Source organism: Alnus glutinosa, chromosome 9, assembly GCF_958979055.1.
Source record: "Alnus glutinosa chromosome 9, dhAlnGlut1.1, whole genome shotgun sequence".
Classification (NCBI taxonomy): domain Eukaryota; kingdom Viridiplantae; phylum Streptophyta; class Magnoliopsida; order Fagales; family Betulaceae; genus Alnus; species Alnus glutinosa.
In genome coordinates, this window is record NC_084894.1 from 9,902,289 (window position 1) to 9,929,238 (window position 26,950).

Genomic DNA, 26,950 nt, shown 5'->3' on the forward strand with positions numbered 1-26,950 from the left:
TAAGGCAGATATACAGGCTTTGTCTTGATCTAGATTAATTATGGGTGGATCCAAAAAAAATATAGATCAATTCATCACAATCATGAGTTCATATTAAATCCAGATAAAATCAGATTCAATTTTGAGGGAAAAATGAGGCTTCTCTCTCACTATCCAAACCTTTTTTTTTTCTTTTTTCTTTTTTCTTTTTTTTCACTTTTATCATCCACTTTCTGATAAGGGAAAAAAACTATAGAAACCAATCAGAGAGTGTCTTTTCATGGTGGCGTTGGGGGGCCCCAATATTGGACGGGGTTCGAAAGGCCTTTCGGCTCCCTACAAATACCCCCCTCCCTCTTCTTGCTTTACCATCATCCACAGCCAATCCTCAAATATCACATACTCGTCAGCATCCACTCCTTCCTTCTTCCCTGCAACTCGCACCCAGCAGGCCCTGATCTGTTGGCTGCGTTGTTGCTTTGCCTAGCTCAGGTATATATATATATATATTAATTTCATCTCTCATTCATCTTTGAAAAACTCTAAAGAATTTGTTGTTCGAGTAGTAGGTCATTTCATTTGGTTTTGATGTTTCTGGACTGGCCGCGAGCAAAAGTTTCAACTTTATTTGACTCGCGTGAAAGGGTATTTTGATATATAAATTTTTAAGACTACCCTAGGAACGAAAGTCTAAACTTTAACCGACCCGTGTGGAAGGGTACTTTGTTGCATAAAGTACCACCTAGATCTGCTATCTTCTGCTTATTGGGTTTTCGTTTCTCTCAATTTTGGTCACTGTTTTTTTTTTTTATGCAGCTAAACTTGTGCTTCTCCTGTGTTGAATCTCCGGAGATGTCAACTCCTTTGAGCAAGAGCCGCCGCTTCTCTTCGTTTCAGAACATTGATGAAGAGGCTAAGGCGGTCGAAAAGCAGGGCATCGTCACCATTCTTGGGTCGGACTGCGAAAGAACCAAAGCTGCTTCTCTAAGAAGAACTCTATCCGCCGACATGTCGTCCAAGAAATGGCTGGCTCAAAACGGGTTCTCTCCTATGAAAAAGATCGCGTCCTCTGAACGAATTTCTGCCTCTTTAGCAGATTCATCGTCCTCGTCTGAAGGAGAAGAAGACTACGAAGAAAGGAAGGAGAAGCTCGAAGGGCGAGCACAGTTCGATATGTGGAGCTCGATTTTGTCTCAGAAGGCCAACGAGGACACATCCACACCACTTCCACCTCCTTATATTCACCCTCTTGTGAAGAGATCGGCGAGCTCTTTGAACGAAAAGAGTCTCGAAATATGCACGGAGAGCCTCGGGTCGGAGACCGGCTCCGACGGGTTCTCGTCGTACCCATCGTCGGAGACGGGAGAAGAAGAAGAAGAAGAAGAGCAACAACAACTACAACTACAAGAAGATCTGAAGATGATCATGTGCTCTGAATCTTTTGATGGGGAGGAATTGAGGGTGGCAAAGTATAACAACCACTACGCTAATTCTTGTAAGAAATCAGAGGCTAAATCGTTCCCCCCACCTCTTCCTTCTCTCTCTCGAGAAGACGGCGCGTCTCTCCGCATGCAGTCTCGCCGTGACAATGGCCGATTAGTCCTCGAAGCCGTCTCCGTCCCTTTGCAGAACCGCTTCCGCGCTCAACGGCATGACGGCCGCCTTGTCCTCACTCTCGTCGACAGTGCTACTCTCTCAAACGAAGTAGCAGAAGATGAAGAAGAAGAAGAAGAACAGGAAGAACTTGGAGACTTCGAGGAAGTCTATGATGATGACGATGAAGATGAAGATGAAGATGAAGAAGACGAACGCGAAGAGGAGGATGAAGAAGACGAAGAGATGGAGCAAGCGCCGACGTTTTCAAGTAGGGTGATAAACGTGCATAGATTAGCTCTAATGATGAACAAGCCCATTGGGATAGCCGGCAGAAATCCGACATGGCCACGCAAGTTCAACGAAGTTGTCAAATTCCAAGACGATGAAACGGAGCCGGAGCTAACACAAGTAACAAAATCTCTGCCACCTCGGCCCCGCGTGGCTCGGCTCATGCCGTCAAAGCCGGCAGCGTCATCCACGGCTTCCGTCAATTCTTACGAGTACTATTGGCGGGCCAAGCCGACCCAAAACCCGGCGGCGGCCGTCAAAAACAACACAAACAACCTCATCATCTCCAAAAATATCGCGGCGGCAAATGATCAGAACAGAGGAAACAAAGGAGATTACTTTCTTCCTTTGTCAAAGGGCTGCAAGGAGCCACGAAGGTCTCTTCTTTTCTGGGAGCCCTATTGCATTGCCACCTCCTGATCGATCATCCATTAATCCTCTTACCATTAATTCTTACTTAAATTACTACATATTGTACCGTTTCTTATGCGTATTTTCCCGTATGCTCCCACTCTCTCAGGGTTTGTGTAGTCAAAATAAAAAGAAACAAGAGCAACGGACAAATCTTAGACTTCTTTTCATTGATTTAAAGTTTAAACAGAGACCCAATTAGAGAGAAAGAGAGATGGCCCTGACAGTGTATAAATTTCATCAGCGTCTGCTATTTATTAATTAAAGCGAGATCTTAATTAGCATCATCTTTGACTTGGTGGACTGTCTTGTCTTGTGACCTGTCCCTGCATTATGATGGCTTCCTTTTCTTCAACTTTCTCTGCTTTCGTTATAACCACCCAATTGGGTTTCACTATGAGTCATTTCCCTGGCCTAATTGAGCTTAATTAAGGGAACATCAAGATCCTCCCTCGTATCTGCTGCTGCTCCTGTCTTGCTTGAGAGGATGCATGATTACGATGGATATTTCTCATTCAATAATGTAATTAATATTTAGGGCAACAACTTTTAACGTGAATTAGTAAATTAGGGTTGATTTATGTAATTTATATTAATGCATCACCATAACCCTAACTTGACATGAAATTTAAGGATTGGCAATTTTTAACACAATTTATTAACCCGATATTAAATTAGTGAGTTAGGATTGAAGGATCTTACCCGTTTAATTAAATAATTTAGACTAAGATTAACATATATAGTCTTATACTCATGTTTTGATACAAGTTAAATTCATCGCGCAGACAAATTGTAACCCTTATCGATCATTCAAACAAGGAAAAAAAATACTTAATTATGATATTATCGATTCTAACCATAAATAATATAGAATTGAGAGAAGGAAGAGAAGTCAGTCACGGTAGACGATCACCCAATCATAAGAGATGCCGGTTTGATCGAAAGTGATGTATATTTTTAAATGAATGAATATTGTTGGTTAATGCTCATGTTAATTATATGTGTCTTTTCCTCTGCTGGCAGTGGAGTACAAAATTTAGAAAATCAAGCAGAAGTAAGCTGACGATAAGCTTCCCATATATATATATATATTGCGTTTTTCACATGCTTATCTATTCTGTTTTTTTCTCAAATGTAATTAGCCTTCTATTAATTTATGGTTATATATCGATATTTTTGCGTTTTTCACATGCTTATCTATTCTGTTTTTTTCTCAAATGTAATTAGCCTTCTATTAATTTATGGTTATATATCGATATTTTTGCGTTTTTCACATGCTTATCAATTCTGTTTTTGTCTCAAATGTAATTAGTATTCTATTAATTTATGGTCATATATTACTACCTTTTTACTTTCGATATTCTGGGTTGGCTGGGCCTTGCCTTAGTCAATCCAACCAATGATCAATGAGCTTAGGTCGAAAGTAAAAGCAAATATAAAATAAAATTTACACAAAGATTATGATAATGAAATAGAAATCTTTTGAAGAACTTTTCAAAAGTAAAATCACTTCTGGAGCCAGCTAACCTCAAACCATTTACTTTTGAAAAGTTTTGTTACAGATTGATCTTACTTACACAACATTTGTAACTCCCAAAACTAAATATATAACATCGGTAACTGATGCGTTCACCTCTCATTGTAGTGACTCCAAGAACTTCTTACATTTTTCTATATGGATCACCTTCCGCTTCAACTCAAAACGCTAGTGGCTATAAGCTTTTTATTTGGCTCAAATGACAAGGATGAAACTAGGAGTAGGTTTCACCTGTTTAGGCTCAAGAACAATGCTAAACCTCACCAATTAATATCAATGAAACATATAGTCCATCAGGGTGTATGGAAGTCGTGACATATGACACTTATATAAAGGTTGAAAAAGTTTTTAGGTTAAGTTGGCTAAAGTTTAATTAGTTTGCCGCGATCTCGTTCAAATTAAACAACACTTGATCGATCTCGTTCGTACGAGAACTAAGGTTTCACAGTTTTTCGCATAGCGGTCCGGTGTTCAAACGGGGTACGATCGAGTGTCTTGGACCTAACTTGATGACCATCCCAATCGATTGCTATCCGACGACTGCAATTGGGGCATTATGTGAATCTTTTAATTCAGCCTTGTTCAAATTGGATGCAATTGCAGTTGCGTTCGAGTCTTTGTGGAACTTGAAAATTAATGCCTTGAAGTCTTGGATCAAACAGCCTACGATCATGGCTGTGCTCAAGGTGTTCTAGAACTTGTTTTTGAAGTTCCTTTCATGTTCTTGTTTGAACTTTGAACAAGCTTGCGATCGAACTCTTCTGATCTTCAATTTGAACCAAGTTTTGAACCTCGCCTTAAGACCAACTTCAACCATAAATCTAGACTTACAATACGACAAGTTTTGACATTGAAATGTTATACTCTAAAAGCCAAACCCTTTTTAAAAACAAAACTCCATATTTGGCTAACCATTATAGAGTAAATACAATCACCATATCTATAAACAGAGAATACAAAAATAGTCACCATATCCGACTTGACCTAACTAGCGAGCATATAGAGAAGAGTGGAACATATACAAAACACAAGAACAGGAGCACACACAAAATCGATCTATGAAGCACATACTAAACAAAATAAATGCACACAAAATAAAAATATTAACAAACAATAATATATATATATATATATATATATATATATATATATATATATATATATATATAATACTCAAAATTATTTTTACTTTTATGTCATATATATATCATAACACTTTTGTTGGTACAGTTTCCGGTATGGTGACGTGTCGCCTGAAGATTCGCTGTTGATTTCTACCGAATACCTCAACCCTGCAAAAAGGAACAAACAACTCGTCGGGGGTGCCGACCACGCCCACTCCGATGCCTAAGTCAGTCTAAAAAGTTTTCTGCAGAGTATTCTGAATATTAATCTCAGGAGCTTAGAGAATTCGTGTCCTTATACCTGGTGTGACGGTCTTTATTTATAGGCCGGACCTTCTTGACACCTAGTTGGATTAGGAGTTTGAGTCCTAGCCTGGTTGAACTTTAACTATATCTTCAGGGAATTCGAGTAGGAGTGTGAAGTCCGTAGTTGATCGCGTTTGTACTTCTTTAAACTTGATTCCATGTCAATAACCATTTTATCCCATAAATTATGGATCTGTAGTTTATCCCTGATCTTCTGGGATTCTATCCTTATCTCACTCTAAGACGGACGTGGCGCATGGCACCTTTTAGAAGTCTGTAGCACATTTCAGCTAACCTCCGAGGCGATGATATCCGAGATGTGTTCGCTCCGACCTGGAGATCTCGGGATATATCCGTACCACAACGGGGTTATGTAAGTCCGAGATGTTGACACATCCAATAGATATCACCCCGAGGAGATATCACACCGACTCGATATCATACCGAGACGTTATTACTCCGAGACACAAATATCCGAGATATGCTCGCTCCATTCAGACTAGGAGATCTCGGGATGTTCCATATACCGTAACCTGGAGTGTTAAGACCGAGATGTCGTTTTGCCTCCGAGATGTATTTGTACCGAGATGTCGTTATACCTCCGAGATGTATTTGTACCGAGATGTCGTTATACCTCCGAGATCTATTTATACCTAGGCAATCTTTTCTTCGCTGGCCAAAATAAATGTCCGAGGCATAGATCCAAGATGTTTCTGAGTCCACGTGTCTCTAGAGTTAATTTTATCCCTAACAGTTACCCCCCTAATTCTCTGATTTCAGATATAAGAGAAATAAGGGAATTATTCTTCGTCTGCCACTCTGTACTTGCTACTGTGAAGGGCGCGTCTTTTCAACAGTTCAAATATTTAAATCTTACCGCCTCTTTTTCCAATGACGACGTCAGCTCTGTACCGCCGCCCTTTTGTCATCATGAAACGGTATTGTCGAGGCAGTGCATTTAATTCTGGAATACGGAAGGCGCGCCTTTTCACCTTCGGAAATTTTGAATTGACAGCGCCTTTTGGTATTTCAGACACGTGGGGGAGGAGGTACTTAAAGTTTAGAATATTTTACTGTTCATTCCTCGTCACTTATCTGCTTTCTCTCGATCCCCATTGTTAAACTTCCCTTTCTCTGTATTTTCTGTTTCCACTCTTCTTCTTTCTTCCATGGCTCCCAAGAAAGCTGTCCCAACTGCTCCCGCCACATGGCTCTGTGGATCTTTCTCCTTTGGAGAGCAGAGTCGACTCCATCATTTTCGCGAAGCATGAGGGTGTCCTTCGCTCGAACTATGAAATTTCTCCAACAGTAAAGCTGTTTTATCAGGCGCCTGGAACCAGGGTTATCGACGGTGGCAACGTTACCCTGTACGAGAGGATGTTTCTTGCTGGGCTCCGATTACCATTTCCGAAGATTGCTCGAGACTTCGTTCTTTTTCTGATGATCACGCCTAGTCAGATAATGCCCAATGCTTGGCGGTATCTGTTTGCCTCTTACATCCTGTGGAGGCTCGTGTTGAAGAAGGAGATGAATATTCTGCAATTCTTCAACATCTACAGGCCGAGGCAGACTGCAGAGGGGATGATTGAACTCTGCGTTTGTCACCCGCCTGTCTTCATCAAGCTCAAGAGTGGGCTAACGAACAACAAGTTCTGGGAGATGCAATTCTTCAGAGTTTCCGGGGAGTGGGAATGCCCCGAAGGTACTCTTCTTCCTGAAGACCGTATGATGCCTCGGACTTGGCAATTGCTGCGATCTGACCGAAGCGACCCCCCTTCACTTACTGTATCCGAACTGGAGGATGTTAGGGAGATAAGTGGGTGGTCCGCTGCCAGGGTCAAGGCTGAGAAGTTTGAAGAAGTTGATTTTGATAATCTCGTCACCGAGGAGAATCTAAGGCAGTTTCTCGGATACGACATTCCGAGAGACAAACAGCTGATCACCAAGAGGGGAGCTGTCAAGAAGAGGAATGACGCCCCTCCATCCCCGAGGCCTGCTACTAAGAAGAGGTCGTTTTAAGAATTCTGAGGAAGTTCTCGGGGATGTTCCTGCACAAAAGAAACAGAAGATTCCTTTGGCTGCCTCGGGTGCAAGGAGGACTCCTCCTTCGGTTCCGTCACCTAGGGTGAACGTTGAAGAGGGGTCTGCCAGCTTTCGGGGTTTCATTCCCGAGGTTAGCCCTGCTCCTTCCTTTGTTCTACGGGATGAGTCTGGCTCCGAGGCTTCGTTCCATGGTAAACAATGTGCGGAACCCGAGAGGTCTGGAGAAGGAGAAGGAAATGTACCTGAGGCCCGAGACATCCCGGTAGCGAGTAGGGTGAAGCATCCGGCCAGGAAGCGGAAGTTCACAGCCCAGGACCGAATCGCTCAAAGACTCGTGGACGCCGAGCGGATGTGGGGTAGAGCGGTTATAAGACCTTCCGACGCCGAGGAAGTGCGCCAAGAGCCTACTGCTTCAAGTGGTGAATCTCTTGAAGAGATGGACGAGGAAGTTGGCACCCCCCGAGCTGAGCCTCTGGTTGACGAGTCTGAAGTAGAAGGTACTCCCCGAACTCCTTCTTCGGAACGTCCCGACACACCATCACTTCCTGAAGAAAATCGTGAAACGGGGCATACCATCCCCCAAGTTTCATGTTCTGTGCCTGTACAAACCGAGACTCCTACTGGAGTACCTGAGGCTGAAGATGTCGAAGAGCCTAGCGCCTTTCAGGAAGCGGTTGATCAGGAGGTACCGGGCTCTGCTTCTGAAGTTCAAGGTGCTGGTCAACCCGAAATAACTCCCCGTGTCGAAGTGCTTGAGGAGCCTCGGATCGACTCCGAGAATGTTATCCCTGAAGCAGGTGTGCTTCCCGAGACTTCTACTCGTGCCAAGGCCAGCCCTTCTGGATTAAGATCTGACGGGTCTGAAGCGGCTCCAAGTGTAGGGGCTGAACCTCATGTGGGTCCCAGCTCTTCCCCTAGGGTCTCGGTCGGTTTCGAAGTTTTGGGCAGGGGTCTTCTGGGTCATCCGATGGAGGCCATAAAGAACTTAATCCCCGAGGGATATCTGGGGAATGCAGGGGCGTCTTCTCCCGAGAAGATCGCTCAAGGCATTCTTATCTCTCGTTATCAAGTAAGTTTCTGGGGCTAGGCCTTTTCATTCTGCTTGCATCTTGATTCTGACTTTGCTTACTTTTTTCTTGACAGCTTCTTGTGAAGATGACTGCCCTCTGGCAGAGGTACGAGAATCGTCTTGCGCCTCCGCCTACTCCTTCCCCCGAAGTGCAAGCCCGTATCTCGAGTTTAGAGAATGAAGTTGCGATGCTGAAGTCTCTTCTTCAGTCCAAGGACGAGGAACTCGCCTCCCGGGACTCGATCATATCCGAGATGCGTTCTGCTAACGCTCATTTGAGGAACGAAGTACTGGAGGCCAACGATCGGTACACTCGCTCTGTTGCAAGTCTTTCTTCCGAGCTGGATCGCGCAGACCAATTGTCCATTCGCTTGTCGGCCGTGCAGAATGAATGCTCCGAGGCATGCAAAAATGCTTTGAATGCCGAAGCCGCAAAGGACAAGCTTAAAGATGAAGTTGAAAGACTTGCAGCCGAGAGAGATAAAGCTGTCAAGGCGCAGGATCACTCGGAGAGTCTCTTGATTCGGCTCAGGGCCAGATATGACGCAGATCGGGCAAAGCTCAAGCGTTATCTGAAGCAGTTGAGCTATGCACCGCATCTTCGGGATCAGAGTTGGGCTCGGGGCTGTCATTGGGGTTTCGAAAATTTTCGAACTTTGGTGACAAATCCCCAGTATAAATTTGATCCCAAGACGGTTGATCCTATGCTGGTGGGTTTTCCAGAAGAAGCCATCCAGGAGATGGATGAGTTCGGTAAGGACTTTATGCCCGACGTTCCGAATTGGGGTCTTGATGCGCCAGATCCCCGAGAAGATCCTTTTGACGATCCTGCCCGCTAGAAGCCGTGCCTTGTCCCGAACTCTTCCTTTTTTTTTTTCTTTTTTTTTTTTAAACCTATACAAACCTTTGAATATGAAATCTTTTGAATGAAACTTTTACCTTTTAATTCTTTCTTTTCTGTTTGTGGCATTCGAAGAAGCCTCTTACTTAGGCATTTTTCTTTTATGTAGTCTTTTCGTATCCTCTGAGGAATAGAATATCTTTTTCTGTTCTCGGTGTTGGTCTAGCCGATAGACTTTTCCTGCTCTCGGTGTTGAATGACCGAGAGACTTTTCCTGCTCTCGGTGTTGACAAACCGAGAGACTTTTCCTGCTCTCGGTGATGACAAACCGAGAGACTTTTCCTGCTCTCGGTGTTAACAAACCGAGAGACTTTTCCTGCTCTCGGTGTTGAATGACCGAGAGACTTTTCCTGCTCTCGGTGTTGAGTAACTGAGAGACTTTTCCTGCTCTCGGTGTTGAGTGACCGAGAGACTTTTCCTGCTCTTGGTGTTAACAAACCGAGAGACTTTTCCTACTCTCGGTGTTAACAAACCGAGAGACTTTTCCTGCTCTCGGTGTTGAATGACCGAGAGACTTTTCCTGCTCTCGGTGTTGAGTGACCGAGAGACTTTTCCTGCTCTCGGTGTTAACAAACCGAGAGACTTTTCCTGCTCTCGATGTTGAGTGACCGAGAGACTTTTCCTACTCTCGGTGTTGACAAACCGAGAGACTTTTCCTGCTCTCGGTGTTGACAAACCGAGAGACTTTTCCTGCTCTCGGTGTTGACAAACCGAGAGACTTTTCCTGCTCTCGGTGTTAACAAACCGAGAGACTTTTCCTAAGTGTGAATCGGATTGATTCTTGGATTTCTGCCATTGTCAATAGATACTGGAAGTAGACATTCTTTATTGAATATGAAATTGTTTGTAAAAAGCTTGAAAAAGAAAACAATAAATTACATAAAATATTTTTTCAGGTGCTCGGCATTCCATGATCTCGGAAGTATCTTCCCTGTTTCTGTCATCAAGCGATAAGCTTCCTTCTGATGGCATCCTATTACCTTGTAGGGACCTTCCCATACGGGTCCCATTTTGCCTTCCATTGGATCTTTCGTCATTAAACTCACCTTCCTGAGTACCCAATCTCCGAGCTGGAACTTTCTGGGCACCACCTGTTTGTTAAAGTACCGAGCCGTTCGGTTCTGGTACGCCGCCCATGTGACATGAGCGTCGTCTCTTTTTTCCTGCAAGAGATCCAGGTGTACCTTAGCATTCTCGTCGTTGAGTCCTGGATTGTAGTGAGCCACACGAAAGCTTGGAGATCCTACTTCCACAGGTATCACCGCCTCGGTTCCATATGTAAGTGAGAATGGTGTCTCACCCGTTGGAGTTCTTCTGGTGGTTCGGTACGACCACAGCACCTCTGGAACGTATTCAACCCATGCTCCTTTCTTCTTATCAAGCTTTTTCTTCAGAATCTTTACCAAGGTCTTGTTTGTCGCCTCTACCTGACCGTTCGCCTTTGGGTATTGTACCGAAGCATAATGGTTTCGGATACGGAGCTCCGAACACCACTTCCGAAATGGTTCACAGTCAAACTGCTTCCCATTATCTGTGACGAAAGCATGAGGAATCCCGAACCGACACACCACCGACTTCCAGAGGAAGGTTATGGCATTCGCTGTAGTTATAGCTGCTAATGCTTCTGCTTCCGCCCATTTAGTAAAGTAGTCTACAGCTACAATCAAGAACTTTTGTCCACCTTTTCCTACCGGCATTGGACCAACTATATCCACCCCCCATTTCGCAAATGGCCACGGAGAAGTGAGGGGGGTGAGCTTCTCGGGACTTGCTTTCATGATTCTTGCGAATCTCTGACATTTGTCACAGGTTTTGACCAGAAGAGCTGAATCTTTCTTGATCGTGGGCCAATAGTAACCCGCTCGGATGGTTTTTTGCGCCAGCATCCTTCCTCCTGAGTGGTCTCCGCACACACCTTCATGAATTTCCCTGAGGACATAATTCGACTCGGCCTTGGAAAGGCATTTGAGAAGGGGTTCGGAATATCCTCTTTTGTACAGTGTCTCCCCGAGAAGGCAAAACCGTGCTGCTTGTATCTTCACCCTCCGAGCTGCAACCTTATCTTCGGGCAACAACCCATGTCTAAGGAACCGGATAATGTCCCTAGCCCATTCTGGCTCCTCTGGTGCTGAGTCTACTTCCATAACCTTGGTCCTCGGGGCTATCGAAGGCTCGGTCAGAGCAATAATTTGCCTTCCTGATGCTTCCATCTCTTCCTCTGTTCCCGACGCGATCTTTGAGAATTCATCGGCTCGAATGTTTTCCTCCCGAGGTATTTTTGTGATGACGAACCTTTCGAAATAGGACTGGAATCGCCGTACTTCTTCCAAATACCTAGCCATTCTATCTTCTTGTGCTTCGAATTGCCCTTGGACTTGGCCTACGACCACCTGGGAGTCACTCCGGATTTCGACATTGGTTGCCCCCATCTCTCGGGATAATGCCAAACCTGCTATCACTGCTTCGTACTCAGCTTCATTGTTCGTCGTAACGAAGTCCAGTTTCACAGCAAAACCGAACTCTTGCCCTTCGGGATTCTTGAGGAGAACCCCTACTCCGCTTCTGCTCTGTGTAGAAGAGCCATCTACGAACACAACCCAGGTTGACTCCTTGGGAAGTTCTCCTGCTTCAGGAATGTTGCAGAATTCTGCCAGGAAATCTGCTAGAACCTGTCCTTTGATAGCCGTCCGAGGATGAAACTCGATATCAAATTGTCCGAGTTCCACCGCCCAGTTGACTAATCTTCCCGAGAGGTCTGGTTTTTGCAACACCTTCTTCATCGGATACTCGGTTAAAACTCTGATAGCGTGAGCCTGAAAGTATGGCCTCAATCTTCTGGCTGAAATGATCAAGGCAAACGCCAACTTCTCTATCCGAGGATACCTCCCCTCCGCGCCATGCAGTGCTTTACTTGTAAAGTAAACCGGTCTCTGAACCCCTGAATCTTCTCGGACCAGCACCGAGCTTACTGCTGAGGGAGAGACTGCCAAATAGAGATAAAGAATCTCCCCTTCGGTTGGGCGGCTCAATAGTGGTGGGTTGGCTAGATATTCTTTCAACTTTTTGAAAGCTTCCTCACACTCCTCACTCCATATAAATGCTTTTCGTAAAATTTTAAAGAAGGGAAGGCACTTATCTGTCGACCGTGATATGAAACGGTTCAAGGCCGCAATCCTTCCTGTCAGCCGTTGGAGTTGTTTTGTTGTTCTCGGGGCTTCCATCTCGAGGACAGCTCTGACCTTCTCTGGATTAGCTTCAATGCCCCTTTGTGACACCATAAACCCTAGAAACTTGCCTGAAGAAACTCCGAAGGCACATTTCGCGGGGTTGAGCTTCATGTTGTATTTTCTTAGAGTCCGAAAAGTTTCTCGGAGGTCTTCTATGTGTCTGTTTGCTCGAACACTCTTAACCAGCAGGTCATCTACGTATGCCTCAACGTTTCGGCCAATTTGACTTTGAAACATCCGGTTCACCAGTCGTTGATATGTGGCTCCAGCATTCTTCAACCCGAAGGGCATCATCTTATAGCAGTAAAGTCCTCGGTCTGTGATGAAAGCAGTTTTCTCCTGGTCTGTTTCTTCCATGCAGATCTGATTGTACCCCGAGAAGGCATCCATGAAGCTTAAAAGCTCATGTCCGGCCGTCGAATCCACCAATAAATCAATCCGAGGCAGGGGAAAGCTATCCTTCGGACATGCTTTATTCAGGTCGGTGAAATCTACGCACATCCTCCACTTCCCGTTAGGCTTCTTCACCAACACTACATTGGCCAGCCACTCGGGATAATCCACCTCTCGGATGAATCCAGCTTTCAGCAACTTCTCTACTTCTTCAGCAACAGCCATGTTTCGTTCGACAGCAAAAGCTCTTCTTCTCTGCTTCACAGGGCGATAATTTGGGTCCACATTCAGCTTATGGACAATAACCGAGGGATCAATCCCTGGCATATCTTCATGGCTCCAGGCAAATACATCTTTGTTGCGCCTCAAGAATGCCACCAGATCTTCCTTCATGGGTTGAGGGAGTTGTGAGCCTATACGAACTTTCTTTCCCGAGTCGCCTATCTCGAACTCCTCCAAGGCTTCCACAGGCTCCCCCAACGGTGATTGCTATTTTCCATCCTCCTTAGTTTTCTCCCCCCGACCGTGCTGCCTCGGGGTATCTTTCAAGGACATATTGTAGCATCTCCTAGCTTCCTTCTGGTCTCCTTTTACCTCTCCAACTCCTTCTTCTGTTGGAAACTTCATGCTGAGATGTGGTGTTGAAGTCACCGCTTTGAAGTCGTTGAGAGCCGTACGTCCTATAATTGCATTGTAGGCCGAGACCTTATCAACTATTAGGAATTTCACCATAATGACTTTTTGCCTTGGGTAAGTCCCGGCTGTCACAGGTAAATCGATAGAACCGAGAGGCAACACCTTCTCTCCAGCAAAACTCTGTAGCTGGCACGAGACTGGAACCAACTTTTCTGATGGAACACCCATGTGATCGAAAGCTGATTTAAAAAGAATATCGGCCGAGCTCCCAGTGTCAATGAGGATCCGCCGGGTCTGATAGTTTGCTATGGTCAAGGTGACCACAAGGGCGTCTGTGTGCGGAAGCGAGACTCCAGCATAATCATCATCAGAAAACCCTATAACCAGAGGGTTATATTTCCGAGACTTTGGGGGCTTCTGGACCGAGTAAACTTCGAAATCATCGAGCTGTCTGGCATACGCTTTCCGAGCCGAGTTGGACTCACCCCCTCCTCCGAATCCTCCCGAGATGGTATGAATGATAGGGATATTGCCTTGCTGTGCCCCCCGAGGCCTGCTTCTACTTCTCTCCCTTCTTTCATCCCTCCGAGGCCGAGGTTCTGGCTCTCGGCTTCTTTCTCTTCTTTCATCTTGTCTTGGTTGATAGTTTCTTCTATTATCCCGATCTTCTTCCCTCCTAGGCCTCGGATAGTGATCTCGCTCCTGTTGATTCCTCTCATTGACGAGGAATCGGACCAGCTTCCCATTCTCAATGAATTTCTCGATCAACTGCCTCAACGAAACACACTGCTCGGTCAGATGACCGCGTGAGTCGTGGAAGGCACAGTACTTGTGAGTCAAGTGCGGAGGGGGATTTCCTTGAATGAGTCTCGGTCTCTGGTAATTCGGATCTTTCTTGAGTTCCATGAGCACCTCGGTGATGGAGGTGTTCAACGGTGTCCACTTGTAATCTCTGAAATTTTTCTTCACCTTCTTATACTCTGCGGGACCCGCATCCTGTATGGGCTCAGGGTTCTTCTTTTTCTTAGGCTTCTCGGTGGACGGCTGTTGTTGTTGCTGGGAATTACTGAGAAGGGCTCGGAGCGTCTCTTCCTGGTTGATGTACCTGTCCATCTTCACCATAAAGGTTTGAAGATCTTTCGGTGGTTTCAACGCCAATTCTGCCATCAGAGGTCCATCTTTTTTCAAGCCTTGAAAAATCGCACCGTAAATAAAGTCATCTGGTGCACTCTCTGTGTCCAGCTTCTCCTGGTTGAACCTCCACAGATAGTCTTTTAGAGACTCATTCGGTCCCTGTTGTACAGAGAGTAAGTACCCTCGGGGTTTTCTTCTAGCTCTCCCGGATACGAATTGGGCCAGGAATTTTCTTCCAAGGGTGTCAAAGCAATCAATCGACCTTGGTGAGAGATTCCTGAGCCAGTCTCGGGCCTTTCCTGACAAGGTGAGAGGAAAAGCTCGGCATGCCACAGCGTCTGGTGTCTTGTGCAGGGAGACATGGGACCGAAAATTGTCCAAATGCTCCACTGGATCTTCGCTGCCTGAGAAGACAAGAATGTCAGGTACTTTGAATCTTCCAGGTAAGTCGCAGTTGGACACTTCTTCGGTGAATATGGACTCCTTGTGCTGGAAGAGGTTGTCAACAAGGGACTCCTTCCCATCACGCTTCTGGTCAATCGTCTTTGACAGCACGTCATATTTTGCGCCCAGATCCTGGACCATCTTCTGCAACCTCCTTTCTGCCTCCGTGGGTGGAACCGGATTGATGGGCTCTCCATGATTCTCGTTCCGCCTGGCTCTCTCTCCATGATTCTCATTCCGCCTGGCTCTCTCTCCATGATTCTCGTTCCGTCCGGCTCTCTCTTCATGATTCTCGTTCCGTCCGGCTCTCTCTTCATGATTCTCGTTCCGTCCGGCTCTCTCTTCATGATTCTCGTTCCGTCCGGCTCTCTCTTCATGGTTCTCGTTCCGCCCGTCGTGATTCTCATTCTGTCCGTCTCTCTCTCCTGACCCTTCGGGGTCCGTCCCATCGTGTACATCATGATTGAACGGCGGCGGAGTTCGTGCGGCTAAGAGCACAGCATTCTGAGCCAGCAAATCCTCTACATTCTTCTGCGCCTGGGCCAACTGTTGACTCAGTTGGGTTATCCGGGCCTCTGGATCTGCAGATTCTGCTTCTCCACGAGCATCGTCTCGGCTGGTAGGCGGTACTTCGTTTACGATCAATTTGGAACGTCTCGTCGTCACCATTGCGGATTTGTTTTTCGTAAGAACAACTGATCGTTCCCACAGACGGCGCCAAACTGTTGGTACAGTTTCCGGTATGGTGACGTGTCGCCTGAAGATTCGCTGTTGATTTCTACCGAATACCTCAACCCTGCAAAAAGGAACAAACAACTCGTCGGGGGTGCCGACCACGCCCACTCCGATGCCTAAGTCAGTCTAAAAAGTTTTCTGCAGAGTATTCTGAATATTAATCTCAGGAGCTTAGAGAATTCGTGTCCTTATACCTGGTGTGACGGTCTTTATTTATAGGCCGAACCTTCTTGACACCTAGTTGGATTAGGAGTTTGAGTCCTAGCCTGGTTGAACTTTAACTATATCTTCAGGGAATTCGAGTAGGAGTGTGAAGTCCGTAGTTGATCGCGTTCGTACTTCTTTAAACTTGATTCCATGTCAATAACCATTTTATCCCATAAATTATGGATCTGTAGTTTATCCCTGATCTTCTGGGATTCTATCCTTATCTCACTCTAAGACGGACGTGGCGCATGGCACCTTTTAGAAGTCTGTAGCACATTTCAGCTAACCTCCGAGGCGATGATATCCGAGATGTGTTCGCTCCGACCTGGAGATCTCGGGATATATCCGTACCACAACGGGGTTATGTAAGTCCGAGATGTTGACACATCCAATAGATATCACCCCGAGGAGATATCACACCGACTCGATATCATACCGAGACGTTATTACTCCGAGACACAAATATCCGAGATATGCTCGCTCCATTCAGACTAGGAGATCTCGGGATGTTCCATATACCGTAACCTGGAGTGTTAAGACCGAGATGTCGTTTTGCCTCCGAGATGTATTTGTACCGAGATGTCGTTATACCTCCGAGATGTATTTGTACCGAGATGTCGTTATACCTCCGAGATCTATTTATACCTAGGCAATCTTTTCTTCGCTGGCCGAAATAAATGTCCGAGGCATAGATCCGAGATGTTTCTGAGTCCACGTGTCTTTAGGGTTAATTTTATCCCTAACAACTTTTTCAACCAAAAAAATACCCTCTAAAAAACCTTAGCAAATCGTGTAAAATCACGATATTGAATATAAAAAACAATTAACAAAAATGTACAAGTGTCATCAATAGCCGATGCACAATAAGCAAAATCATTTTTTACAAAAGAGTGGCTGAAAAAAAAAAAAAATCATTAGGCCCAAGCCCAACCCAGTCAAGAGCTGGTCTCAAGCTTCAGAGGCTCGAAAGTACCCAAAGATTTGTCCATGTTTATGTTACTTCTCTCAGAGAGTACGCGTGAGAGAGAGAGAGAGAGAGAGAGAGAAAGAGGAGAGAGAGAGAGAAGCGTAAATCAAAGGCGAAGGATGGGAAGCACAACCGCCGATGATGATTTGCTTCTCAAGAACTTCTTTGCCGAAGTCAGCGAAGTTGAGAGGGACAACGAAGTGCTCAGGTTCTGTCTTTCTCTCTCTCTTTCTATGCAGAATTATGATTTCGTCTTTGTTATTTGGTTCTGGTATTTCGGTTAATCCATTGGATGTGGTTGATGTGCAGTTAGTGTTTCGTATTATTTTTTTTTGTACATTCGGCGAGATTTTCAATTTATGGTGTTGGCTGAATCCCTAAGCTGAATTTTTTTATTCATTTTTGTATCTCGGTGTGGTTGGATTATAGTTTTCTAGGCTGAAACATGTTGAATAATTGTTCGAACCCCCAATTGAACGAATTTTTTGCCTTCCCGGGGGGGGGGGACAAACTTCTGGAGGCTTATGCTGCTGCATGTTGGGGACTTGATTGACGTGAATTGGGTGTTGATGAGATTTGATTTGTTCTTCATATTGAAAAACATAATAATTATATGAGGTAAACGGAGACAATATTAGCAGCATCAAGGGTGATAGAGGAAACATGAAGTTTTTTTTTTTTTTTGGTTTCTGTAAAAAAATAAAAAAAAATAAAAAAAAATAAAAAAAAAATCCATGAATAAGATTAAAAGAAATTTTGTTATATGCATAATAATTATGGTGTATCAGCAAGAATGGGGAAATGTTTCCTTGTTAAGTACTTTTTTTCTTATCAAAAAATTACCGATTGTTCAAAGAATCATGAGTGAGGTCATGGAATCTTTTAGTTGTAGTGGTTGTGTATATATATATGTGCGTGTAATTCCTTTAGAGGGAAAAGAGAACATTGGGTTAACTCTTGATTTTCCCAAATAAGGATGGTACAATGGGTTGAACCAAATAATATTGTCTGAAACCCCAAAAAGCTTGACATCTTAATTGATGTTTGCAAACCCTAAAGGGTTGGCTCAAGTGGTAACGGTCTTGGCCTTGGTGGCATTTCCATCAGGTCTAAGGTTCGAAAGCCTTTGAGTGCAAACAATTCCTTCAGGCCAGCCTACCAGAAAAGCCGAAATATTACCTTATTCATATGCAGAGGGTGCTTTGCACAAGTCTGTGGTTTATCCAACAAGGGTAGGTACACAAATTGGCCCTTCCTTGGAGGGGTTCCTTGTCATAAAAAAAATTTGATGTGTGCAACAAAACTACAATGACTTCATATCAATAGTTGTTAACCTGAAGGCCATTTTCGGGAAAAAAAAAAAAAAAAAAAAAAGAAAAAAAAAAAAAAGAAAAGGAAAGAGAAGAAACAAAAGAAAAAAGAAAGAAAATAAAAACTCTTGACTTGCAAATGCCTGTTTTAGGGCCCTTAGTCCTTCATTTTCACCAGAAAATGACAAAGAGAATGAAACACTATAACATTTGAATATAAGCACTCAGTTGACTGGTATATAAATAAGTACTTAAGCAATGAGTGGAGTGTGCCTAGCTTACTGCATTTTAAATTTGTGCAAAATGGAGGTAAAATTCGGGCAAGGAATGAGTAAGGGGCAGGTGCATGATGGAAATCCTTAAGTCATTGCACTAGTTAAAAGTCATCCTACTCATTGGGATTTAACAACTCAGAGAAAGTACTAGCCACATCTGTGCTATCACCCCAAAAGGACTAGTCAATTTAGAACTTCTCTAAAATCACTTAGAAATATTAGTTTCACTTAGTAAGCAACGTGGAATTTAAACACCTATGAGTGTCTTTATAAACTACCTACTCTATGTGGGCTACTCATCTTCCCAATATGGAACCGAGGTGTTACAATCTCCCCTCCTTAAAACTCCTGACGCCCTCGTCAAGGTTACGTCATGCAATGCTTCTATACCATATAGCGTTACAACCTGGCTTTGATACTATTTATACAACACAGGGAAATCGAAAGTCATATCTGTGCTATCACCCCAAAGGATTAATCAATTTGGAGCTTCCCTAAAATCACTTACAAAGCCCAGTTTCAATAAGTAAGCAGTATAAACTATAAACCACTCACTCTGTGTGAAGTAATCATCTTCTCAATATGGAACCGGGGTATTACATATCACCTTGGTTTGTAGTCAAGAATTGCTCTTTTGTATTGCACCAATTCTTTGATGTTTACATGTATTAGTATATCGGTCTGAATATCTATTTGCATTTGTTTTTATTAAATTCATTAAAGGAGATGCAAAGGGAGTTCCACTCAAGTACACAAGAGAGGGGCTCCCATAACAAGACAAAATGACAAAAATAACACATCAACAAAAAATAATATTGTATAGAGTCAAACCCGCAGTCCTTCAAATAAAGAGTGTAAAAAGGCAGTTTGATCGCCGCATTTGGCAAGCACCTGGGAAAATAGCTTGTGGAAGGACCCATGACACCCCATATAAACTTTTTTTTGATAAGTATGACACCCCATATAAACATACAAGGATCTTATTACTCCTAAAGCCCTTTGCCTTAATATGTGTGTTAGGTTCAATACAACCTTTAGACGATTAAATTTTATGTATCTTCTGATATGGCAATGATTGTTATATTTGGTACGTGTCAGCTGGGTGGTGCACCTCAGGATAGGGAAGGTAGCACAAAATGATTTGTGGTTGTGTGCTCTTATAGCAACTATTTTTGTGGTTTTGGCTTAAGAGAATGTGAAAATGTTTGATATTGTTCATTGGGGGATCTCTGGGAGGTCTTTTTCTTGTTTTATTTGGGGGTTTCCATTAATAGGATTTGGAAGGAATAAGCATTTTGCTTCTACTATCTGTATCTAGGAATAATCTTAACATGATATGATTTTCCATATGTAACGACCTAGGGTAAACGCTAGAGCCACATATACACTATCACTTCAAAATGAATGACTAGTCAAATTGCAATTGAAGCTCCCTAGAATCGCTTATAAAGCCTAACCTCACCTAGTAAAAAACAAATGTTGGACTTATCATCTTTTCATTGTGGGACTGGGGTGTTACACCATCCTTCTTATCATTGTATTCATGCTTATGTTTGTTGTTTTTTTTCCCCCTTGAATTATATATACATGCTTGATTGTTAATTATGATCTTCTCACTCCATCATATCGTACTATGCGTTGATTAATCTCTTGCTTCCTTAAATCCTTAGGATCCTCTCCTGCTTCAAGTTAAATCCATTTGAGTTTCTAAGGCTACCATTTGATTCATCCCCAGAAGATGTTAAAAAGCAGTACCGGAAGGTATATCCTTCATTCAAATGAAATTGGATCATTTACTTATCTTTTTTTTTTTTTTTTTTTTTTTGTGAAAATTTACTTATCTTATTAAATCAAAATTTAATGACATTTTTAATGTTAAACATCTGTAGTTATCTCTGCTGGTCCACCCTGATAAATGCAAGCATCCACAAGCAAAAGAGGCATTTGGAGGTATTCTAGTGATACAAAATATGGGTGTATTTGTCAACTACTTATCTCTTTGTAAAAGTCCTATTTTTATTGATCTCTGTTCCTGTTTTTGTGGTAAACACAACAATTAAAAGGAGAAAAAAGGGGTTTTTTCCTGGATGGTTTTGTTGCGGGATGAGAGACTGCTTTTCTTACACATCTGTGGCTTGCTAATTACGTGCTGCTATTTATTGATGCTGGCTGCTAGTTGAGGGTAGTAAGCTTCATGCTTAACCTGAGTCAAACTTGTGAGCCAAATCTTGGCAAATCCAAACTTAAAGGAGTTTTGTGTTTTAAACATAATAGAGTGGGCCTCAGGTATGGGCTATAAAGAGAGCAACAGCTTCTAGCCCTTGAATTTCCAATTCTTTTTTGAATCTAGTTTGAGTCTTTGAGATTTCTGGATGGGATTGAGTGGTTTAGAAGGTAGCTGTTTATATTGGGGTGGTAGGTTGGTAAACTTTAGCCAGCACTTTGTTAATTAATTCTCCAACTTTAATTCCCTTTTAGATGCTATCATTAGGTGTTGAGCGTAACCCTGCCAGTAAAGTAAATATAGAGATCTAGGGAGGAGAAGAAAGCTGTGGAGTAATAAGTTCTGGCCACAGACATTTTTGATTGGTAAGATTGGAACCAAAGACCAAGTGACGTGGGGTAGATATAGGGAATCTCTACAGCTGTGCTTGTGGTGGGCTTAGGGTTTAAAAAATGTGTGGATTTAGGGTTTATTACCATGAGAAAAAGGCTTTTGGGTTTACAGAATGAAATAGGTTTGGAAGAGAAAGGGTTTTAAAGGGAAAAATTGGTTGAAATAAAGAATGATAGGTTGCAGAAATTCTGGAAAGTGGCTGTGTTTGGGATTTTAAGGCTTTTGATAGGCTATTGGTTGCTAAAGGTTATGGGAAAATTGGGGTTTTTATGCTGCAAGTGTATGAAGGAAAAGCTATGCTTTGTGTTTGAAAAATGGAAGGATAAGAGAGGAGTTTGGGGCTGTTGGCCTCTATGAATACTAACATGTGATGAGTGGTAACACGTAGCAAAAAGAAAAGAGGTTAAAGAGAGAGAACACTCTAGGCACACATGCCTTCAATAACCAAATACTGAATATTCCATTACCCACAATTTGAATTTACTTGAGTTTGTGAAGTATTTTATATGGACTCTTTAACCAACTAGGATTGAAACTTATAGTTTGACCAGTAAACTGAAGACCTGATAAAAACATTTCAAGACTAACTTGGTCTTGACGTGTTCAAATTCAAGAGTGTGTCCATCTTGTTCCATCGCTCCCTTGTCTTTGCCATGCATTATTTAGGCTCTTCCTTTTATTCTAACTGGTGGTGGGTGGTAAGGCTGAGTTCCTCCATTGAACATAGCACCATGATGCGTTGAAAACCAATATCCAACTGAGATTAATGTGGCAGCCAATTGACCGGACTGAATCCTTGAGACTTCGGAGGGGGAATGGTGCAATGTTTGCCGACGATGGTGGGGATAATAAAGAGGAATCGAACTCCAAGTTCCAGCTAGAGTTTTACCCAAAATAATGGTGGCAGCCTATCCAAAGTCTCTTCTTTGTTTCCATTAAACACACCCTTTAACTCATACGTTGTACAGTCTTGTTAGTTCCTTCATGATCTTGAGAAAAAGCCTTTAACTTAGAATCCAAATTTGCATTAGTTGTTGTCATGACCTAGGAAGAAATTTTCAGCAAGAATCTCGCTTTAGGATCTTTGCTCTGATACAAACTGGTGTAGGACAAATTAGGGAATTTGCTTGTGTATTTGTGGTGGGATGAGGATTAGGGGAACTTATGGATTTAAGGTTTATTATGATCAGGAAAAGGATTTAGATTTTGTAGTAAGAACTAGCTTTGGAAAAGATAGGATTATAAGGGGAAAAGGGGTTAAACAATGAGTCCTATGTTACCTTTTTCCCAAAGAATGATATATTATAGGAATTCATGACAGAAGCTGTATTTGGGATTTCAAGAATGGTTTGATAGGCTAATTGGTGGCTAACGGTTATTAGAAACCTAGGGTTTTACGGTTTCAACTGTATAAAGCAAAGCTTATGCTTAGGGCTTGAAAAAAAAAATCAAAAATCAAAACAAGGATAAGAAAGAAGTTTTGGGCTGTGGACAATAACGAATGAACAGTGATAGTGTGCGGCGGAGAAGAGGAGAGAGAGAGAGAGAGAGAGAGAGAGAGAGAATGCTCTAGGCACGCAGGCCTTCAATAACCAAATACCCAATTTTCACTAACCACATTATCCAGCTTTATTTAAATCGTCAATTAAGAGCAAGATTCTGCAAAGCTGAGCAAAAGGATGAAAAGATGAGGGCTTTGTTTAAGGCAAAATCAGTTAGGGATGGTATTATTGAGAAGATGGAACATCATTTGGCTAGTTGGAAGTGGCTTTATTTGTCTAAAGGCGGTGGGATCACTTTGGTTAAAAGCACTATTTCCAATTTGCCTACTTCTTATTTGTTCCTTTTCCCCATCCATGTTGGTGTTGCGAATCGTATTGAGAAACCTCCGGGGGATTTCTCGTGGGACGGTGTCAGTGATGAGTTTAAATTCCATTTAGTTAATTGGTCTAAGAGCACTCCGATTTTTTCAAGCAGTTTGGGGGTTAGAAACTTGCTTCTGTTTATTGAGCTCTTTTAGGGAAGTGATTATGACGTTATGCCACGAAGAAAGAGGCTTTGTAGAGGACGGTGGTGGAAGTTAAATATGATAGCATGTGGCGAAGGTGGGGTTCCAATGCGGTCTTTGGATCCTTAGGGGTTGGGGTGTGGAAAAACATTAGGAAGGGGTTGGGGGACTTCCCTAAATTTGTTAGACTTAAGGTGAGAGATGGATCTAAGATCAAGTTTTGGCATAACATGTGGTGTGGAGATCAGACATTGAGGGCCGTTTTCCCAATCTTGTTTAGTATTGTTTGTTTTAAGGAGGCTTTAGTGGCAAATCATGTGCAGTTTTCTAACGACTCATTACATTGAAATGTCACTTTTATTTGATCAGTGCATGATTGCGAGATGTAGTTGGTCACTTCGTTCTTTAATCTTGTTTACTCTCTCAAGTTGAGATGAGGTGGCAAGGATAAAATTTGTTGGATCCCTTCCAAAAGGCGGTCGTTTGAGGTTAAATATTTTATCATGCGCTTAATCCCCCTACTGGCTCTCCCTCCCTTTCCTTGGAAGAGCATTTATAAGGCTCGCTCGAAAGTGGCATTCTTTTTATGGATGGCAACGTTAGGGAAGATTTTAACTTTGGACAACTTGAGAAAGAGGCATGTCATTATGAGGGATTAGTGTTGCATGTGCCAGAAGAGCGAGAAAACTACAAATCACGTTCTACTCCACTGTGAAGTGGTTAGAGATTTGTTGGTTTCAACTTTTTCGTATTTTTGAGATAGTGAGTCATGCCCTAACAGATGGTGGAGCTGTAGACTAATTGTAGAGGTCAATTTGGAAGACACCGCAATATAACAGTCTGGAGGATGGTTGCTCTATGCTTAATGAGGTGCGTTTCGAGGGAACACAATGCTCGAAATTCTGAAGATTGTGAGAGAACTATGTTAGAATTAAAGCTACAATGCTCAATTCTCTTTGTGTTTGAATGGTTGTTTACAACAGTTTTTTGCTTTTATAATTTATATATTTGTGTTCTTCTCCCTAATTGTGTGTTTCTCTTGTATACTTGTGTAATTGGATTGCACCCCTCTAATAAAAGATGAATTATTCATCAAGAAAAAAGGATGAAGGATGACCTCATTTATACCATTGCAGGTCTTAGACATAACCGATGCTTTCTTAGGTTTTTCGTGATTCCTTGAACAAGTTATCACATTTGAAAGAAGATAGATGTGTACAAATTTCTTTGGCATCATGTTACTACTGTATGGGTTGTTAGGATCAGGTTATTTATTCTTTGTATGTGCATGTTGACATCACAATATTGTGTGTTTCACTGGCCACTTTTGATAGTGTGATGTATGGTTACTTTTATTTTATGGACCATATGAAGGAATATGGGTACTAAACATAGGAAGTTTTTTTTTTATATTAATTGGAAAATTGACCATTCACCAACATTGGGTTGTTGACTTGTGAGCAGCATTGGCAAAAGCCCAACAACTCTTACTTGACGAACAGGAAAGAGATTATATTCTTAGCCAAGTGAATGCAGCAAAAGGTTGGTACTGAAGTTTTAATGATTTAACTTCATAGCAAATCTAACCTGTCCAAATAGGAGAAATCTCCTGTATGTACATGCTTTTATCATGGCCAATATTCGTAATTGTTCTATATGCATTCGTTTTTTCTTTTTTGCATATTCAATCATCCTTTTTCTTAGGATCCATACGATTTTTCCTTCCCTTTTCCTCTATAGCTCATTCTTAACCTAATGTGAACTGCAGAGGAACTTAAAATAAAGAGGAAGAAGCAGCTAAAGAAAGATACAGCTTCTAAAATTAAGTCATTGGTTGAAGAGGTATGCGGAGTTTTCCTTATCCATAAACTTGATATATATTGTTTCTCATCTTTCCAATGTGAGTTCTTCTGTTGAGGATCTAAAAAGAAGCTTCACGGATGAGGTTGTCAGATAATTATGTGAAAGTCAGTACTCTATGTGCATCTCTGATAGGAGGGGGTAGTGCATTGAGTATTTTAATATTCAGAATGCCTTCTTTCCACTACTGGTCATTCTTAGCATACTGGGTTTTTTTACTGTGTTTTTAACTTAATGATTGTTAGTGTAGTATATTTTATTGTTTTGTCTTGTTGCCTTTTCTTTTAACCCTTCTAATTGGTTGTGGTGGGTTTTTGTATATATATTGGTGGGGAAGAGGGGTGGTCGCTCCTGACATTAGGCAGTAATATTTTCCTCAATATACTGCCCTTCCCAATGCAAGGCTTCTGACACGACCTATTAACTTATGCTCTTTGGTGTATTTCAGGGAAAATATGAGCATATGTATGAACAGTCAGAGGAGTTCCAGCAGGAGCTGAAATTGAAGGTTCGAGAAATATTAACACAACAAGAATGGCGCAGGAGAAAAATGCAGATGAGGGTATGCTGAAAGCTTTGTTATTTCCTTGTTTCTATTGGCTGTTTTAATTTTTGGGCTTCATATTCTCACGATCTTTCTTCCTTTCCCATCGTGTAGATATCGGAAGAGGAAGGTAGATTGAAGAAGGATGAAGAAGAAACAAAAGAGATGTGGAAGAGAAAGCGTGAGCATGAGGAGCAGTGGGAAGGAACAAGAGAACAGAGGGTTTGTTTCCATCACTCTCTTCTAATGTCTCCTGAAACTACCTTCAATCTGACACAGCCTAAGTGCAAAAGCACAAATTGCATAAAAGTGCTCTTGGTTTCATTACCATCGAACCAATATTTTACAAATTGATTAATTTATAAGCATATAGGTTAGTTTGTTGACTTCTTTCCATATTATTGTGCCCTGCATTACATGTTAGCCTTCATGCATTTTGTGTAGTTTGTGTAAAAAGGTGGAACTCCTAAGCAGACAAAGAATGACTTTGTTTCTACTTCAAAGAATGGAAGACCCGACCTGGCTAGCTCTATTCTTCACCTTTTGGCTATGTTTTAATTATTTTACTTGGCTTTCAAATAGAAGTCAACAACTTTTTCATATATGAATGAATGCCTTATGATTATGAACTTGTCCGATGAAGCTGTGTTTGAATTTGTTGAATTTGCTATCATGTGCATAAACCCAAAAATGTTGTGTTATGCTGAAATTTTCAATAAAACATTATTTAGCGCTCCATAATATATCTCGTGGTTGGAGTTTGAACTTTATGTTGATGATGCTATGCAATTGTTGACTATTATAACTCCATGGCCTGGGGAACTGAATGTGGTTCTTTGACGAACTTTACATTTATATTTCCTTCTTTTTTCCTCGGCAAGTATTTCTGCCATTTGGCCGTGTGCATGAATCTCTACCTTTTCTTTTGGTCATTAGGTTTCAAGCTGGAGAGATTTTATGAAGAGTGGAAAGAAGGTGAGATGATGTTTGCGTTTTTTTTTTCTTTTTGTGTATATCAAAGCAAATGAGAAAGGGCGAAAGCATTGAGTTATTTATATGTGCCAATATTGGCAGGGAAAGAAGGGTGAAATTCGACCTCCAAAGCTCAAGACAGAAGACCCCAATAAATCATATGTTCAAAGGCCTGTAAAGCGAGGTTAGCTGACAGAAAGGCTGCTCTGGATGCAAGCTGACATTTGTATCAAAGAATGACTTTTCTATCAACAGATTTATTATTGTGTTGACAGCAGACGTAATTGGAACAACTTCTCTACGCTCATTGTAAGCAAAGTACAGATTATAATTAAATAGATATAGTAGAGTAGAATTTATGATGCTT

At 42.3% G+C, this 26,950-nt stretch overlaps 2 protein-coding genes across 2 annotated transcripts; both read left to right on the top strand.

Moving 5' to 3' along the window:
* Window positions 1–314: 314 nt before the first annotated feature.
* On the top strand, window positions 315–2,561 carry LOC133877873 (protein FAF-like, chloroplastic). The gene is made up of 2 exons (XM_062316320.1): window positions 315–471; window positions 796–2,561. The coding sequence occupies exon 2, from the start codon at window positions 832–834 to the stop codon at window positions 2,281–2,283; it is 1,452 nt and encodes a 483-aa protein (XP_062172304.1). The 5' UTR covers window positions 315–471; window positions 796–831; the 3' UTR covers window positions 2,284–2,561.
* A 14,449-nt stretch (window positions 2,562–17,010) lies between these two features.
* On the top strand, window positions 17,011–26,945 carry LOC133877467 (uncharacterized). Its single transcript, XM_062315779.1, has 9 exons — window positions 17,011–17,205; window positions 20,253–20,343; window positions 20,472–20,532; window positions 24,672–24,749; window positions 24,976–25,049; window positions 25,516–25,629; window positions 25,726–25,833; window positions 26,548–26,586; window positions 26,686–26,945. The coding sequence occupies exons 1-9, from the start codon at window positions 17,018–17,020 to the stop codon at window positions 26,770–26,772; spliced, it is 840 nt and encodes a 279-aa protein (XP_062171763.1). The 5' UTR covers window positions 17,011–17,017; the 3' UTR covers window positions 26,773–26,945.
* The last annotated feature ends 5 nt before the right edge of the window (window positions 26,946–26,950 follow it).

Coding starts and splice junctions, on each gene's coding strand:
- LOC133877467 (XM_062315779.1), top strand. CDS start 17,018: ATGTTTATGTTACTTCTCTCAGAGAGTACGCGTGAGAGAGAGAGAGAG. Junction 25,050..25,515: donor TTAAGTCATTGGTTGAAGAG/GTATGCGGAGTT, acceptor GGTGTATTTCAG/GGAAAATATGAGCATATGTA. Junction 26,587..26,685: donor TTATGAAGAGTGGAAAGAAG/GTGAGATGATGT, acceptor CAATATTGGCAG/GGAAAGAAGGGTGAAATTCG.
- LOC133877873 (XM_062316320.1), top strand. CDS start 832: ATGTCAACTCCTTTGAGCAAGAGCCGCCGCTTCTCTTCGTTTCAGAAC.